The 15,509-nt window shown below is 41.8% G+C and overlaps 1 protein-coding gene across 8 annotated transcripts in view; it reads left to right on the top strand.

The window, feature by feature from the left end:
• ZNF3 (zinc finger protein 3) overlaps nucleotides 1-14,264 on the top strand; it is a 17,842-nt gene extending 3,578 nt beyond the window's left edge. For 5 of the 8 annotated variants that reach the window (XR_002825670.1, XR_002825669.1, XR_002825666.1 and 2 more), the window contains exons 3-7: nucleotides 888-1,026; nucleotides 2,101-2,192; nucleotides 2,485-2,611; nucleotides 4,567-9,426; nucleotides 10,576-14,264. Coding sequence is in view for 2 of the 8 variants with exons in the window: in XM_023741069.1 (XP_023596837.1) it covers nucleotides 972-1,026; nucleotides 2,101-2,192; nucleotides 2,485-2,611; nucleotides 4,567-5,621 (1,329 nt within the window). In the remaining 6 variants the exon portion in view is untranslated. Of the gene's footprint in view, nucleotides 1-887; nucleotides 1,027-2,100; nucleotides 2,193-2,484; nucleotides 2,612-3,409; nucleotides 4,206-4,566; nucleotides 9,750-10,575 lie in introns of those variants that run through there. The other 3 variants (XR_002825671.1, XM_023741069.1, XM_023741070.1) reach the window with 3 other exon arrangements.
• Nucleotides 14,265-15,509: the final 1,245 nt, after the last annotated feature.

The following is a 15,509-nucleotide window of genomic DNA, read 5'->3' as shown; positions in this document are numbered from 1 at the left end:
TACCATGGCTTGGGTCAGGTGCACCTTAGTCCTCAAAGTGACATCTTTGCTTTTTAACACTTTAAAGAGGTCTTTTGCAGCAGATTTGCCCAGTGCAGTACATTGCTTGATTTCTTGTCTGCTGCTTCCATAGTCATTGTTGATACAAACCCATTGCCGTTGAGTCAATTCCGACTCATAGTGACCCAAGAAGAAGGAAATCCTTGACAACTTCAGTTTTTTTCACCCTTTATTATGATGTTTATTGGTCTAGTTGTGAGGATTTTCGTTTTCTTTATGTTCAGGTGTAAGGATAACACCTAAGCATATAATATAACGGCCAGAAACCTAATGAAGTAAGTTTTTCTCTCCTACCAATCCTAAGGTATATGAGGTTTTTTTTTTTTCCTCCTCTTCTATAAATGGTTAGCTTTGTTCATTATCCCAAATAGTTTTAAAAGTTGATATGATACATGCCCACTTTTGTAATCTACATGGACACACACTTACAGTTTATCCTTTTTACTTTATATAAACCTTTCAGTGCATCTGGTATTTTTCACTTTGAGTTGTTGAGTATTTCATTCTGTTAATGTCATTTGGCTCGGTTGGTCCTCCAGTGGTGATATTTTGTTATAAATGTCATTAAAGTGTGTGGCGGGAGCCACAGGTGGGATATTGTTAAGGAACTTGGGACTTTTTTGTGGTCCTTGTGGTAGTCTCATTTCAGGGAGTAGGTGTATATATCCCCAGGATCTAAAACACTAGTCCCAGTTGCTGTTCCCTCTCACTGTTCTCGGGCACTGACTGAAATGCTCATTCCCCTCTTTCTGTGTTAGGAGTTGTTTTTAGTTTTTCATTTGTTTTTATTATTATTATCTTTGAACTTTGGACTTTTGCTTCTGCAGTGCTTCCGCATTCTCATTCAAAAATCCGCTTCCTGCTGAGTCTGCGTATAGGAGACCAGAGTGCCTGAACTTCTAGCCCTACCCATGGAAACTCAGGCTGATCATGTATCTCAGGAACCTCAGGCCCTGCTTGAGAGTGGTGAGGAATAGGGATCCATTCATTCTTTTATTCAGTCATTCAGCAATCATTTATTGAACTCTTTTATTCACCAGATACTAGGTTAGGTGGTGCTAGAATACAGAGATGAGTAAGACATGGTACTTGCCATTGAGGAGCTCACAGCCTAGTGGGGGAGGCTGACAGAAACCAATAATTACTCTACTGCTTGACGGGTTTTATAACTGAGGCATTTTTTGAATGGCTGTGAATACTTTAGGCAAGATTAAGAAAACTGGCAATCACTGAATTCCATTTCTCAGACACCCTCTGACTGCAAACCTTATTTATAAACATAGCTTGTACTCTTAAGGAGCCTGGTCTTAGAGGAGACTCTTGGGAATTTGTATTTTGCTTTCATAGACTGTGCTACTGACTTTGGAGTCGGTTTCAGTCTTAATGGGTATTGTTCCCATGTTTATCAGGAAAAAGCAGTTTTGTCTATGATTCTACAGAATCTCTTACTTTTGGAGAGTCTAAGACACACTGCTGGGGGACAAATATGTAAACTTAAGAATTACAGAAAAGATGTGTGATCCAGCAGAGAAATGGGAAGCATTCATGCTTTATAGATTTGATCTGGGGATGGAGAAAGAGAAGGGCTGTGGATATTATATTCCCTGTCAGGGCTAGGGTGAAGCTACTAGTTTTCCTCTGGTCTAAGTTTGAATTCAGAGATGTAGAAGAATGATGGGAGGGACATGGACAGGATAGCCTGTTTCTGCCCATGCTTGGGAGGATGGACAACAGCGCACTAATCACTAAAGATAGCACTTGGCAAATTGCATCGAGAGTAGAGTGACTGGAGAGAAAGGACGGGACCTGGTGCAGACTGGGAAACCAAGAATTAACAGGACTTTTGGATGTCTCTCCTCAGGCAGGATGGACTTCTGTTGTAATCACCTTTAATAGCCACAGAGGAAGCTATCTTGAAATGTAAGAGGGAGTGGGTCCTAGGTTGTTACAGGACTCCATGAGTTTTCTGTGGATCTGGAAGTCAGCAGGTCAGGAGGCCAGAGAGCAGACTCACTTATGGGCCCTTTTATTGTCCATCAGCTCTTCCTTCTTCAAAAATTCCTGCCTTTTCTGATAAAGACAGCTTTGGGAATGAGATGTTGGCAGCTGCACTCCTAAAGGCCAAGTCCCGGGTGAGTTAAATGGCTCCCTTTATCCTTCCTTTCCTTCTCTTTTTGTGGAAATTTGTTGTGCAGCAACATCCTATTCAGTGCTGTAAACCATGATTTCCTCTATCAGGACCTTAGTCCTTTCCTGCTGACTAATGGAGCTTTACAGTGTCTTGGCCTCTGTCTTTCTGTACCCTCACCTCCTTTCCCCTAGTTTTCAAATATCCATCATTCAGTCCCATCCCAAACTATTTTTTTTGATGTTGCCGGTTCCATCCCTAACCTTGAAATTGCATGCAAGAACTTGTTGTTTCAGGAGTTGGTGACATTTGAGGATGTAGCTGTGTACTTTATCCGGAAGGAGTGGAAGCGTTTGGAACCTGCTCAGAGGGACCTCTATAGGGATGTGATGCTGGAGAATTATGGAAATGTCTTCTCACTGGGTAAGGAGTTAAGCTTTCGCCACAAAACTCCCTTGGAGTTTCTTTGTTTCCTTGTTTGCTAGTAACAATCCAGTCACTGAAAATGATAAACTAAGGTTTGACTTAGTGTAAGAAAATTCTAACAATAATAGTGGTAACTCACATTTGTAGAGTAATTTGCAGTTTATAAAGAGCTTTCATATACTCTCATTTACTCCTCACAGTAACAGCAATTGGGGTAGCTAGTATCATCCTCATTTTATGGATGAGGAAAGTGAAGTCAGATCTTAAGTGCTTTATGCGTGGTCATATAGCTGGTGAGTGGCAGAACTTGGGCTTTGGCCTTGTAACTCCAAATCTGGCACTTTTTCCGTGTTATTCTCAGGATTTAAAATGTAATCCCGAGACTTTTCCAAAGGATTAGCATATTGGTATTCCTGAACATATGAGGTACTGCTCTGTGCCCAAGTGAACATTCTGGGAGTCTTTACCTCCCTGCTTCTCTGTTGGATTACCTCTATGGACCTGTTGCTTTGTTCAGGACCTAGTGCAACTGCTGCTCTTGCAGAAATTTAAACTTGTTTTAAGTAGAAATTAGCTTCTTACCCTTTAGGATGTGGACTGTTAATTCTGTCTCTCACTCCACTTCAGCGAGAACATTTTCTTGAGCAGCTCCAGGGAGTCCTCCTAACTCTGATTTGAGACCTCCCTATATATTACCTTTCTGTTCCCTACGGATCCTGGGTCTGGGATTGAGCTCTGGGACTGCTCAGTATAAGCAGTATAAACCTCCTGTCCCGTGTCTTTCCCCATGAGCAGGATTCCCATTTCTGAATCCTGACATGATCTCTCAGCTGGAGTGAGAGGAAGAGCGGAGGGTCCTGGGTTTGAAGGGAACTGAGAACAGAGAGGTCCTGAGAGGTACCTGTTCAGGTGAGGGAGAAACAGCTATTTCTGTCCTTAACACTTGTTGCCCTGTCTTTACTTTTTAAAGTACTGATTAAACTAAAAACGCTGACTATCTGGAACCTTTACACTTATTCTCTGTGCCTGAAATTTCCCTGTAGCAACCCCAAGGTAATAAAAGTAGAGAAATCAAAGGTGAGATTGCTGTCCTCATCCATGTGAGCAGAGCCTTCTAGGCCTAGGACCCAGAGATGGACTAAACTGTCGTTTGTTGATTTCTGTGGACTTGGCATATGTGGCTGAGTACAAAGAGGATTTTTCTTTTTTCCTGGACTATAGGGATCACTAGTGTTCTCACCCTTGTTGTGCCTCTCTGTACTACTACTGTTTCTCATCACCGTTCCCTACTTTTCTTATCAACCGTCTATGTTTAGTTTCTTGTATTTGCTCTCCCATATCATTTTTAAACTGTTCTGGCAGTTACCATCTCCCCAAAATTATATCTGCACTCTGACCACCCTGAAGACTTTTTCACTTCATTAAGCAATATGTCCTCCTCTGCCTCTCTGCCTGATCCCTCTTCCCCTCCGTACATACTCAGCTTTCTCTATATTTTCTCTAGCTCTTTTCTCCTTGATTTTGCTTCCTGTTTTTTTCTTTCCCCGTTTCCTCAGCCTAGTTATCTTATTTTGCCTTAGCCATACACATACTGGTCAGGCCTCTTTGCTGGCATGTAAAGGCATGTGCAGTGAGCCCTGGTGGTACAGTGGTGAAACACCTGCCTGCTAACTGAAAGGTTGGTGGTTTGAACCCACCAGCCACTCTGCAAGAGAAAGATGTGGCAGTCTGCTTCTGTAAAGATTTACAGCCTCGGAAACCCTGTGGGGCAGTTCTACTCTGTCCTGTAGGGTCAGTATGAGCTGGAATCAACTCGATGGCAGTGGGTTTTATGTGTTTAAAGGCATGTGCTTTTAGCACTGTAAATATTAGTCACTTGATTATCTTGTCCTCTGGTTTTTATTCTTTTTTCCACAAGGAACAAGTGACATTTGCATTTTTTATTGTGCCAGATGGTGAGAATGATCAAGAAATTTCTGAAGATACAGGATCACATGGGGTGCTGTTGGGAAGATTCCAAAAGGGTATTTCTCAGGGTCTTAAGTTTGAAGAAGCCTATGAACAAGAAGTCGGTCTAAAGCGGCAGCTGGAGAACTCTGGAGAAAGACTGAATAGGAAGATAAAAGATTTTGGTCAAGTGACAGCTGAGGAAAAGCTGACCCCCATGAGAGATAGAAGTGAGAAATACAGTGATTTTGGGAATAGCTTTACTGTGAGTTCCAACCTTATTTCACATCAGAGACTTCCTATGGGAGACAGACCCCATAAGTGTGATGAATGTAGCAAGAGCTTTAATCGCACTTCAGACCTTATTCAACATCAGAGAATTCACACTGGGGAAAAACCCTATGAATGTAATGAATGTGGGAAGGCCTTCAGCCAGAGCTCACATCTTACTCAGCATCAGCGAATTCACACTGGTGAGAAACCTTATGAATGTAATGATTGTGGGAAGACCTTTAGTTGTAGCTCTGCTCTTATTCTACATCGAAGGATCCACACTGGGGAGAAACCTTATGAATGTAATGAATGTGGAAAAACCTTTAGTTGGAGTTCCACCCTTACTCATCATCAGAGAATCCACACTGGAGAGAAACCCTATGCTTGCAATGAATGTGGGAAGGCCTTCAGTAGGAGTTCTACCCTTATTCATCATCAGAGAATCCACACTGGAGAGAAACCTTATGAATGTAATGAGTGTGGGAAGGCCTTTAGCCAGAGCTCACACCTCTATCAGCACCAGAGAATCCACACTGGAGAGAAGCCCTACGAATGTATGGAATGTGGAGGAAAGTTTACTTATAGTTCAGGCCTTATTCAGCATCAAAGAATCCACACAGGGGAGAATCCCTATGAATGTAGTGAATGTGGGAAAGCCTTCAGGTATAGCTCAGCTCTTGTTCGCCATCAGAGAATTCACACTGGAGAGAAGCCTTTGAATGTAATGGGTATGAACAAAAGTTCTCCCAGAGTTACTGCTGAATTAAATATCAAAGAGTCTACGTGAAAGAGAGCCCACACCTGTTTGCCTCACTTCTGAATCTGAAGAGCTCCTGCCTTACTATATAAGTACAAACAGCTTAGGATATATCCCTTCCAACTCAGACCTTTCATTGTAGCAACTGGCACTTTGGGAAAATTAGCCAGCAGTGATTAGCAACCTAGTGAATTTCCCCAGAATGATACCAGCCTTAAAAAATTATGAGGCAGGCAGCAGACGAAGTGCTGGGAGTAGAGGGAAGCTCTGGAACTAATCACCCATTTTGGAAGGGAGTTTGCACTAAACCATTTTTCTTACACCAGAGGAGCCTTTCTTTCCAAGGTGAGCATGGAAGCACAGTAGGAAAAAAATTCCAAGGATTCCTCTAGTTGGAGTTAACAGCACAGAAGGCAGTGGAAAGAACGTTCTGAGTCCTGTTATTTGCTGGGGAGGAAATGGAAGCTGTATTTCAAAGCCACCGTTCCCAATCCAGCTTTAAGCTTTGATAAGGAATGTGCTATTTTGTTTCATAATTCTATTAATTATGAAAAATTGGCACTGAGATATGTATTTTATTGAGGGAAGGCAAAGACCCCTACAAAGGTATTCTGTGATATCTGTATCCTTTAGGGCCCCTGGAGCAGCTAGACCAAGTTTCTAACAGCAATCTTAGCCATATTGTGAGAGGACCCTTTGCCCTTCCCTGTTGTAATGTGACTGGGAAATCCAACTAATCATTGAGTCTAGCCTGAGAGTAGACTGTCAAAAGCAGTTAGCATTGGCCTCTGTATCCTTTCTTCCTCCCTTTTTTTCTCACCACGCCTGTGATGAACGTGATTTAATCCAAACCCCTAGTTTCTGAGGATGCTTTTAAGGAGCTTAAGTAGCCCTGCCCTCTGTCACGTGTGACATCTGGCCCCGGACCTCTCCTGACTCCACCTCTGACTCTTCAGCAGCCGAGGATTAATACACATAAAGAGTAAAGTCCCAGAGAAGGAAGGCTCTGGCCTAAGCCTGGCAGCAGGGCTCTTTGCTGGGTTAGAATGGAGCTCCCTGAGTTTTCCTGACTGAAGGGATGATCTTCCATTATGTTTTCCCAATCCTACTCATCCTGTAGTATAAATGAAGTGCACTATTAAACAGAATAGTTTTTCAGAAGGAGAGATTGAGTGTGTTTTTGTCCAGGGGCCAAGTTTATTTCAGTTAAAGCAGGAAACAGTGACTATTAATGGAATCTTAAAATTAACCTTAAAATTTTTTTTTATTGGCAACATTTCTTTTAGTCACAAACATGTGGCTTCCTTTTCCCTAAAGACTGCATCGTATTCCTCTAGATACTGCCACAGACTCTGTCAGTCATTTACACAGTCACTCTACAAAATCAATTTTGACCTCAACTACTCAGAGTAAAACCAGAGTTCACAGTTAAAGGGTACAGTCCCCCACAAGACTGCCCTTCAGACACCAGCCACAAGTTCAGGGGTTCCCAGGACACCCTTCCCATGGCTGCCTCCAGATTCAGGGGTTCTCAGTACCCACTCAGGTTTGATGATTTGCTAGAATGACTCATACAACCAGGAAAGCGCTATACTTTTATAGTCTTAAAGCAAAAAGACACAAAAAGAGCCAACCAAAGGGAAGAGACACAGGGTGAGAGGAGGTTCTAAACAGCTTCCTTGTCCTCTCCCCATGGAGTCAGAACACATCAACCTCTTGGCACATCAGTGTACAAAGAACATCATCAGTCTTACCCAAGCTTTGGTGTCCAGAGTTTTTATTGGGATTTTCATTATGAGGGCATGGTGGATTGAATCATTGGCCACATTATGGAACTCAAAATCTCCCCTTCCCCAGAGGTTGGGCTAATACGTGACGGTGGGTCCTTCTGGTGTGGCTGACCCCCACCTTGGGCCATCTCATCAGCGTAAACTATCACTGTGGTCCAGGATTGTCCGTAAATAATAAACACTGCAGTTACTTGGGAAATTCCAAGGGTTTAGAGGGTTCTCCCAGGAACCAGGGACAAAGGCCAAATTCTTTGGGTAAGTTAATTCTTCACTCCCTACACTCCTGTCTCTATACCCATTTTTGGGCTTTGTGAACTACATGTCATTCTGTGTAGTACAATACTTCAGACCAACACCTAAAACTAGGAAGGTGTTACTGGGCATGTGATTGCTGACAGAGTACTTGGTTGTTGGGTAGCAACGGGCGTATTTAGACTTCCTGATTTGGTTGGTAGGAGGATGTTACAGCCACGGAGAAGGCTAGGGTGAAAGTGTAATGGAGATGAGACAAGGTCTGGAACTCTGGCCTCTGACATTGTGATTGACCACCTAATATATGTTTTAATTTCTTAAAGCTATAATGAAGTCAGTCATTTTGGCTTTTCATCGACATTCAGTACATACTTGCAGATTGACTTTCTCAAAGTGTGGACCATGAACGGCCCATGTTAGAATCACTGGGCTGCTTATTGGAGTCCCTGAGTGGTGCAGATGGTTAACTGAAAGGTTGGTTTGAGTCCACCCAGAGCCACCTCGGAAGAAAGGCCTGGCAGACTGCTTCCCCAAAATCAGCTATTGAAAACCCACTGGAGAACAGTTATGTGATACACATGGGGTCGCCATGAGTCAGGATCAACTCAGCGGCAATTTTTTTAATTTTTTTAGGCTGCTTATAAGTAATGCAGTTTTCTGAGCCCCAAACCAGACCTAGAAAATAATTTCTGGAGATAGAGTCTAAGAATTTACATTGGGAAGGAAGAAATAGGATAGTTACAGAAAATTTCTATGAGGAGGTAAAGTTGAACTAGGTCTTAGAAGATAAAGAGATGGGGGTTCCTGGCAGGACAGTTTGAATGGACCTGAGCATGGCCGCTTAGGTGGAAGCTGAGGAAAAGACTACTAGACAGGTAAAACGTACATGATGAATGTTCACTAAATGTAGAGGATCATCCCCTTCTCTGCTCTGATGCTTAAGTCAGTACTGGACAGACTGTGAAGCCTCCACTGAAAAGACAAAATGCAGCCTGAGACTGATCAGGTCCATTGCATGAAAAATAAGAGGTTTCTTTTTGTTTTTTAAATAACTTTGAAACTACTTCTATGACATTTTACTCACCTGATTCTCCTAGCTGACCATTCCCATTTCCCATAATGATTCCCCTTCTCTCAATCTATGCATTGTTGCTCCGTCATGGTGTCAAGTTTCTGTCTCCTCTTTCTATACCATTATCATTGGAACCCATTTACTTCCATGGCTTCAGCTATCACCTCTGTGCAAGTAAGTTAAATCTGCATTTGTGGTACAGATCTTTCCCAAGCTCCAATCTTGAGTCTCCAGCAGACTGCATTTACAGTTAGACTTTAAAATTATGTGTTTAAAATCAGATTCATCTCTCCCATAAGCTGTCTCCCTCTCAAAATTTCTACAAACCTCTCAGGCTCAAAACTTAAGTTTTCTTTGTTGTCATCCTCCTACATTTAACCATCCATCAGGTTCTGGGCAGGATCAGTAAACGTAGTGGAATGACAAGAGATGGTTGTCAGAGGGGAAGTTTTCAGAGTTTGACGTTATGGGGGAGGTGGGAGGTCCCAGTGTAGATACTAATTAATAGTAGGTAACATGTCATATGCTATGTGCTAGCCTTGCCAGGCCCTGTTCCAATTTGCTCATAACAATCTACCTATAAAGTGTTGGTATTATCCCCGTTTTAGAGATGAGGAAACAGCATTGAACTTGCCCAAAGGATTTGACAATGGAAGACCTCCCCAGGATGCTGCACTTGGTGGAAGGCTGCATGATGTAGCCTTCAGGTGGAGATGGGGAGGTATGTGTGAAGAGTAAATTTCAACCAGGAGGTTGTCTTGTCAGTTACGATTCTGCAGTGTTCATAGCTCTTCTTCCTTTTCATTTCCATTGCTGCTAACCCGATAATTCTGGTCTTTATTACATCTCCCTTGGATTATATAGTCTCCTAAAGGTTTAACGTTGTTTCCTCTCAAATTAATCTCCCTAACACACTATACCAATCTTGTCATTCCTTTATCAAAAAGTTTCAGGGGCTTCTCACGTCTTTTTTTTTTTTGATTAGCTAAGGTCTATATTTTATTTCTTAGTTTTTACCTAGTGTCCTTTTCCTGTTCCAGGATCCCATCCAGGATACTACATTACATTTAGTCATCACATCTTTTTTTAATTTTTTTTTTTTTAACATTGTTATGAGACCCCAGCCGCTCACCCCATTCTGCGACAGCACACTCCTCCCCTCTGCCCGATTCACCGTGAACATTCAACCAGCTCCTAATTGTCTCTGCCTTCCCCTGGCTTCTCACTTCATACAGAATAAAATTATAACTCCTTAGCCTTATAGTCAAGGCTGTCCATGAGCTGGTCTCTACACACCTCTTACTGCTTCTCTCCAAACATCAAATAAATAGCAAAATAAACAAGGCCCCATACACTATATTCATGTCCATGAATTTGTTCACAATGTTCCCATGTCCTGCTCCAGCTCCTCGCATCTGATCAGTAAAAATTAGAGTTAAAGGGTACCTTAGAAACCATCTTATTCAACCTCCCAGTCAGTGTAGAAACTTTCAACAGTTTCCCTGACAGATGACTATCCATTCTCTACTATGTCTTCAGGGATGAGAGTCTTGTTGCACAGGGCAAGAACAGGTTATTCCATTGCTGAGCATTCTAACTGCTGGAAATTAAGTTGAGCTGAATTTATGCCTCCTTGTAAGTCCCACCATTAGCTTCTGGTTTTGTCTTCTCAAACGACACAATGTAATCATCTATAAAACGAGAGGAGTGGACATAATTTCTAAGAATTTTTAATTTTATTTTTAATAAAAACAATTCATTCCTAACACCTCCCCTCTCTACTCCCCAGCTCAAATGATTCTGAGGAAGGATATAATGTGGTGACTTTTTAACTAACAGAGAAACCTTTTTTTTAACCTGAACATTTCAGGTGACAGAAGTATCAATAATGGAGTGGCGGCAGTGAAGAGAACCTATCGATGAATTGTTTCTTCTTAATGAAAAGATTGTTTTTAAAAGCTCCCCAAAGATATATTATTTTCTTCATAAATTGTTTATAAAGAGTTTAAATTTTTTATACTTCAAACAAATTAAGGCAAGCCTGTCAGGTGCATCACTTTAAATATGTCTGTAATGAAGAACTGAAGATTTGGAAATGAGTAAGAAACTACATGGATGATTTTCTACATACAGAGATAAATATGGCCATCAGAATGGTTGTTTCAGGAATGACAGAAAGTCTTGCTGTCTTCCTCCATAAGCATGTTTTTCCATTTATGTTCCCTGCTTTGGTTGCTGACATCACCAACTTCCCAGGCAGCCAAGCCAGAAACCTGGGAATTGTTCTGGATGCCTTGTTTCTCTTCAACTTCTCACTCCTATAGCTTTTCAATGTCTCTAACCTGTCCTTTCTTCCCCATCCCTGTGACTACTGCAATGGCCTAGGCCATCTTTAAGTCTTTCCTGGACTTTGGAACCAGCCTCACAGTAGTCTCTTAGCTTCCAATTCCTTTACCCTCCAATTCAGCCTTCAAACCTATGCATGAATTCTCTCTCTAAAATGCCAATTGGATTACCAAAAATAACCCATTGCCGTCAAGTCCATTCCAACTGATAGTGACCCTATAGAACAGAGTAGAGCTGCCCCATAGGGTTTCCAAGGAATGGCTGGTAATTCAAACTGCCAAACGTCTGGTTAGCAGCCAAACTCTTAATCACTGCGCCACAAGGGCTCCAATTGGATTACACCACCTCTCAAAACCTTTTAGTGACTCCTCATCTCCTAGTCCAAATTCTATATCATGACACACAGGGCTTTTCATTTACCTCTTAGCACTCCTCTTACCCCGACTCTCACCCTTTTTCCCTCCCAAATACTTTATACTGGAGCAATGCAAAACTACTACAGTCACATGGACATCAATGCTGTTTAATGTCTCTGTGCCCTTGCAAATGCAGTTCCTGAATGCCCTCCCATCCTTGTCCACCTAGCAAACTCCTGTTCATCTCTGAAACCTCATCATCAGCTTCACCTTCTCTGTGAAGCCTTTTCAGGTCATTGTGCATGCCACCCTCCATCCCCACCAAGTTAATTTTCTCCGAGCTGCCTCTGCATCTTGCAGATACGCTCATTATTGTGCTTATCCCCCCATCCATTACTTACTATTTGTTTATACATCTGACTCCCTCACTATGGTGTTTTTTCATTTTTACGTTCCTATACTTTTCTACCACAAATATGTGTTGCTTTCATAATCAGAAAAAAAATCATTAAGAAAACAAAGGTAATACGAAGTAACATCCATTGAGCACTTTCTGTGTCAGGCATTATTCTAAGTGCTTTATCAATTCCATATTGTTGCCCCTTTGTCCAGGAAAGAAGAAAGGAAGGGGGAATGGGGAGGGGAGTTTACAAGGTGCACAGTAAATGGTGGCAGTGAAGTTAAATGAGTTTGGAGTCTAAAGCCCTAGTTTTGTCTACCATACCACATTACCAGAGGGTATCCCAAACTCCTTCAGACACATCCTCTCCTCTCACTGATTCTTTAATGTCTTCAGCAGCAATTCAGCAAGTAAATAAATGCTTGTACTGTAGGAGATACAAAGATGGATGAACTATGGTTCCTGCACTGAAGGAAACTCCAGTCTAAAGAGAGACAAAGCCAGTATTGATAATACAAGACAATGAGATGCCAGGAAAGGTACAACAATCATAATGATAGCTGATGTTCACAGACTGCTTACCTATGTGCCAGGCAGTGTTCTAAGTACTATATACGCATTAACTTGTTTTTACAACAATCACATATGGTAAGTGTTCATACTATTACTAACCCTGTTTTATAGGTGAAAAAACTGAGTCACAGAGAGGTTAAGTAACTTGCCCAATGTTACAGAGCTAGTAAGTAGTAGAACAGGGATTCAGACCTACGCAGTCTGGTTCCAGAGTTTGAACTCTTCATCACTCCACTGTACTGCCTTTCTACAAATACAATGGAGGAATTAAGAAGAAAGCAAGCTTATGTTCTTCTTGGGAGGGGCAAGGCACACGGTGATCACAAAAGGCTTTATTGAGGAAATCACGTTAAAGCTAAATTAAGAACATGGATAGGTAGAATACAAAGTCATGGGTGGGAATCTTCCTCTGGACTGACAAAAGATAGGTGCAGAAATAGGTATTCAGTTTCACTCAGGAAAATAAATATGAAATACATATTAGATGCCAGACATTGTGTCAGGGAAAGGCAGGCAATGGCTAAAAGCAGGTGAGGGAAAGAAGAGCAGATCTTGGAGGGCGGTGAATGTCTTTGTGAGTCTTCTAGGAGCTGAGGTGAAAGCTTTCAAGCCATGAATAAAAAGGAAACCTGTGTGTAAGACATGTTAGCAACAGAAAACCCAGCGAAGGATCTATTGTGGGTGAGTTATGAAGCCATAAGGGACTAGACCAGGGTGAAGGCAGTGAGAATGGAGAAGAAAGAATGAATCCAGGAGACTTCAGGGAATTGAAATTGCCTCTGAATCAAGAGAAGCATCAACAGATGAATAAGGAGGAGGACCTGGCGACAATTCCATTGTGAGTGGGTGACTCCCTTCTGTTCTTACAGTTTCTATCCAAACTGTGACGTATAATAAGGATATGCAAGATGGCAAATAATCAGTACCCTAGTTTGGATGAGGTAGAGTAATTAGAATATAATTTAAGATATTATCCATCAACTTTTATAAATGATTAATAGTTTGGCTGCTGTAACAGAGACCCAAAATAACACTGACTTAAACTTTAAGACAGAAGTGTATTTTTCTTTCAGGTAAGTGTATTTCTCAATCTTGAGGAAAATAGTTCAGGATTGATATGGTGGTTCTGTGCCATGAGCATCGTGCCAGGGACCTTCCGTCTTATTGACCACCATTCCTATGGTGTTGCCTTGTCCACATGGTCCAAGATAGTTTATTCCCATATCCACAGTCCATACAACAGGATTGAGAAAGCAAGGAAGAAGGGTATGTTCCCTCCCTCTTTAAGGGCACAATGCAGAAATTACAACTATCACTCACCATTGTCCAGAACTTAGTCACATGACCATCCTACTTACAAGGGAGCCTGGGGAATAGTCTTCATTCTGGGCCAAGATCAAGGACTCGTATGCTATGTGAGAGAAAGGGAAGAATGGATATTACAGGAAAATGAGCAGCCTCTGCCACATAGGCTGGAGCTTTTCTCAGGATGAACCCTAGGTATCTGTGCTGCTCAGATCTGACAACACTGGTGTATGAAGTTGTGAATTCAGTTCACTCAGTACTTAGCATTTACTGGGTGCCAGGCTCAGTGCAAGACTTAGGAATCAATTATGAATCAGATGTAGTCCCTGCCATCCAGGAGCATATGCTGTAGTAGGGGAGAGTTTCATAAACACAAGTTTTCAATGATGGTAGGAAGTATAATAAGGATATGCAAACAGAGAGACACCTAACCCAGCTTAGGAGTTTAGGGAGTAGATCAGAGCTTGTCTTAGCCTGTATTCTCTACGGAAGCAAAACCAGTGAAGTGTGTGTGTGTGTGTATATATATATAGAGAGAGAGAGAAAGAGAGAGAGATTGATTTATGTCAAGGAAATGGCTCATGTAGTTGTAGAGGCTGGCAAGTCCAAAGTCCATGGGTCAGGCATCAGGCTAAAGGCTTCTCCTGACTCAGGGAGCTGCTGGAACTGATAAATCCAAGATCGGCAGGTAAGACAGCAGGTTGCTGGTTCACAGGTTGTGAAGGCTGATGAATCTCAAGATTGGCAGGTAATAAGGCAAGCTGCTGGCTTAAGTCCCAAGAACCAGAATCCAGAGTAAGCAAAATTCAGCAAGCTTTGCCAGAATGTCTATATATATTTAATGTAGGCCACACCCCCAAGGAAACTCCCCTTACAACTGATTGGCTGCTCATAGCAGATCTCATCATGGAGGTGATTATATCAAATCTCATCATGGAGGTGATGACATTATGGAAGAGTAATCAGTCCACCTGTCTGCCAAATTACATCATTACATACCTGCCAAACCACTAAGAATCATGGCCCAGTCAAGTTGACACATAACCTTAACCATTACAGAGCTTTACCAAGTGAAGAAATTCAGGACTTAAAAAAAAAAAAAAAAAAAGCCAAGACTTTTTAAAATGGACTTTAAACTCTTTGAAGGAACTGTATCTTGTTCACTATTACATATGCTGTGCCTAGCATACTGCCTGATAGGAAGCATTTAATAAACATTGGCTGGATGTTGAATGAACATAGAAATAGCTCAGAGGAAAGGACAGGGCTGTGTCCAGGAAATGGGGATTTTAGTTTGGAAGAAATTGTGTGGACAAAACCAGGTGAGTTGTGTTGGAGGGTTGGGTTTCTGAAACAGCTGGACCAAAGAGAAAGACCCCACACACATGCTTCCTGAGAATTACAGCAGAAAGTGCCATCAGGGTTCACATTACAGAAGCCAACTTTAGGTGAAGCTGTTCCTGAATCTACCAGATGGTTTGAACTGTGATTCTCTTGCATTATAGTCTAAACTTTGCACACTGTGCTGAAAAGAACCTGGTAGGTAAAAACTATACAGAAAGGGCTAGGGCTCAAGGAGAATGACATTTGGAATTCAGTCCAAGTGAATTCAGTGCATTTCAGCAAGTACTTCTGAGCTGTAAGCATGCAGGATACAGGAGTAAAGAGACCATCCCTGCATTTCAGAGCTTACTTTAAAGAACTTTTTCATAGAAGAAACTGAATGGCACAAAGGACAATGTCTTCAGCAATTGTTTTTCATCAAACTTAGACACCATATAGCAGTTTCTAGTTTTCAATCTTTGATAAAATGCCAAGAATATA

The sequence above is a fragment of the Trichechus manatus genome, unplaced genomic scaffold (genome assembly GCF_000243295.1).
Source record: "Trichechus manatus latirostris isolate Lorelei unplaced genomic scaffold, TriManLat1.0 scaffold00170, whole genome shotgun sequence".
Classification (NCBI taxonomy): domain Eukaryota; kingdom Metazoa; phylum Chordata; class Mammalia; order Sirenia; family Trichechidae; genus Trichechus; species Trichechus manatus.
The sequence above is the reverse complement of the archived record's forward strand: the minus strand, read 5'-3'. Positions and strand labels throughout refer to the sequence as shown.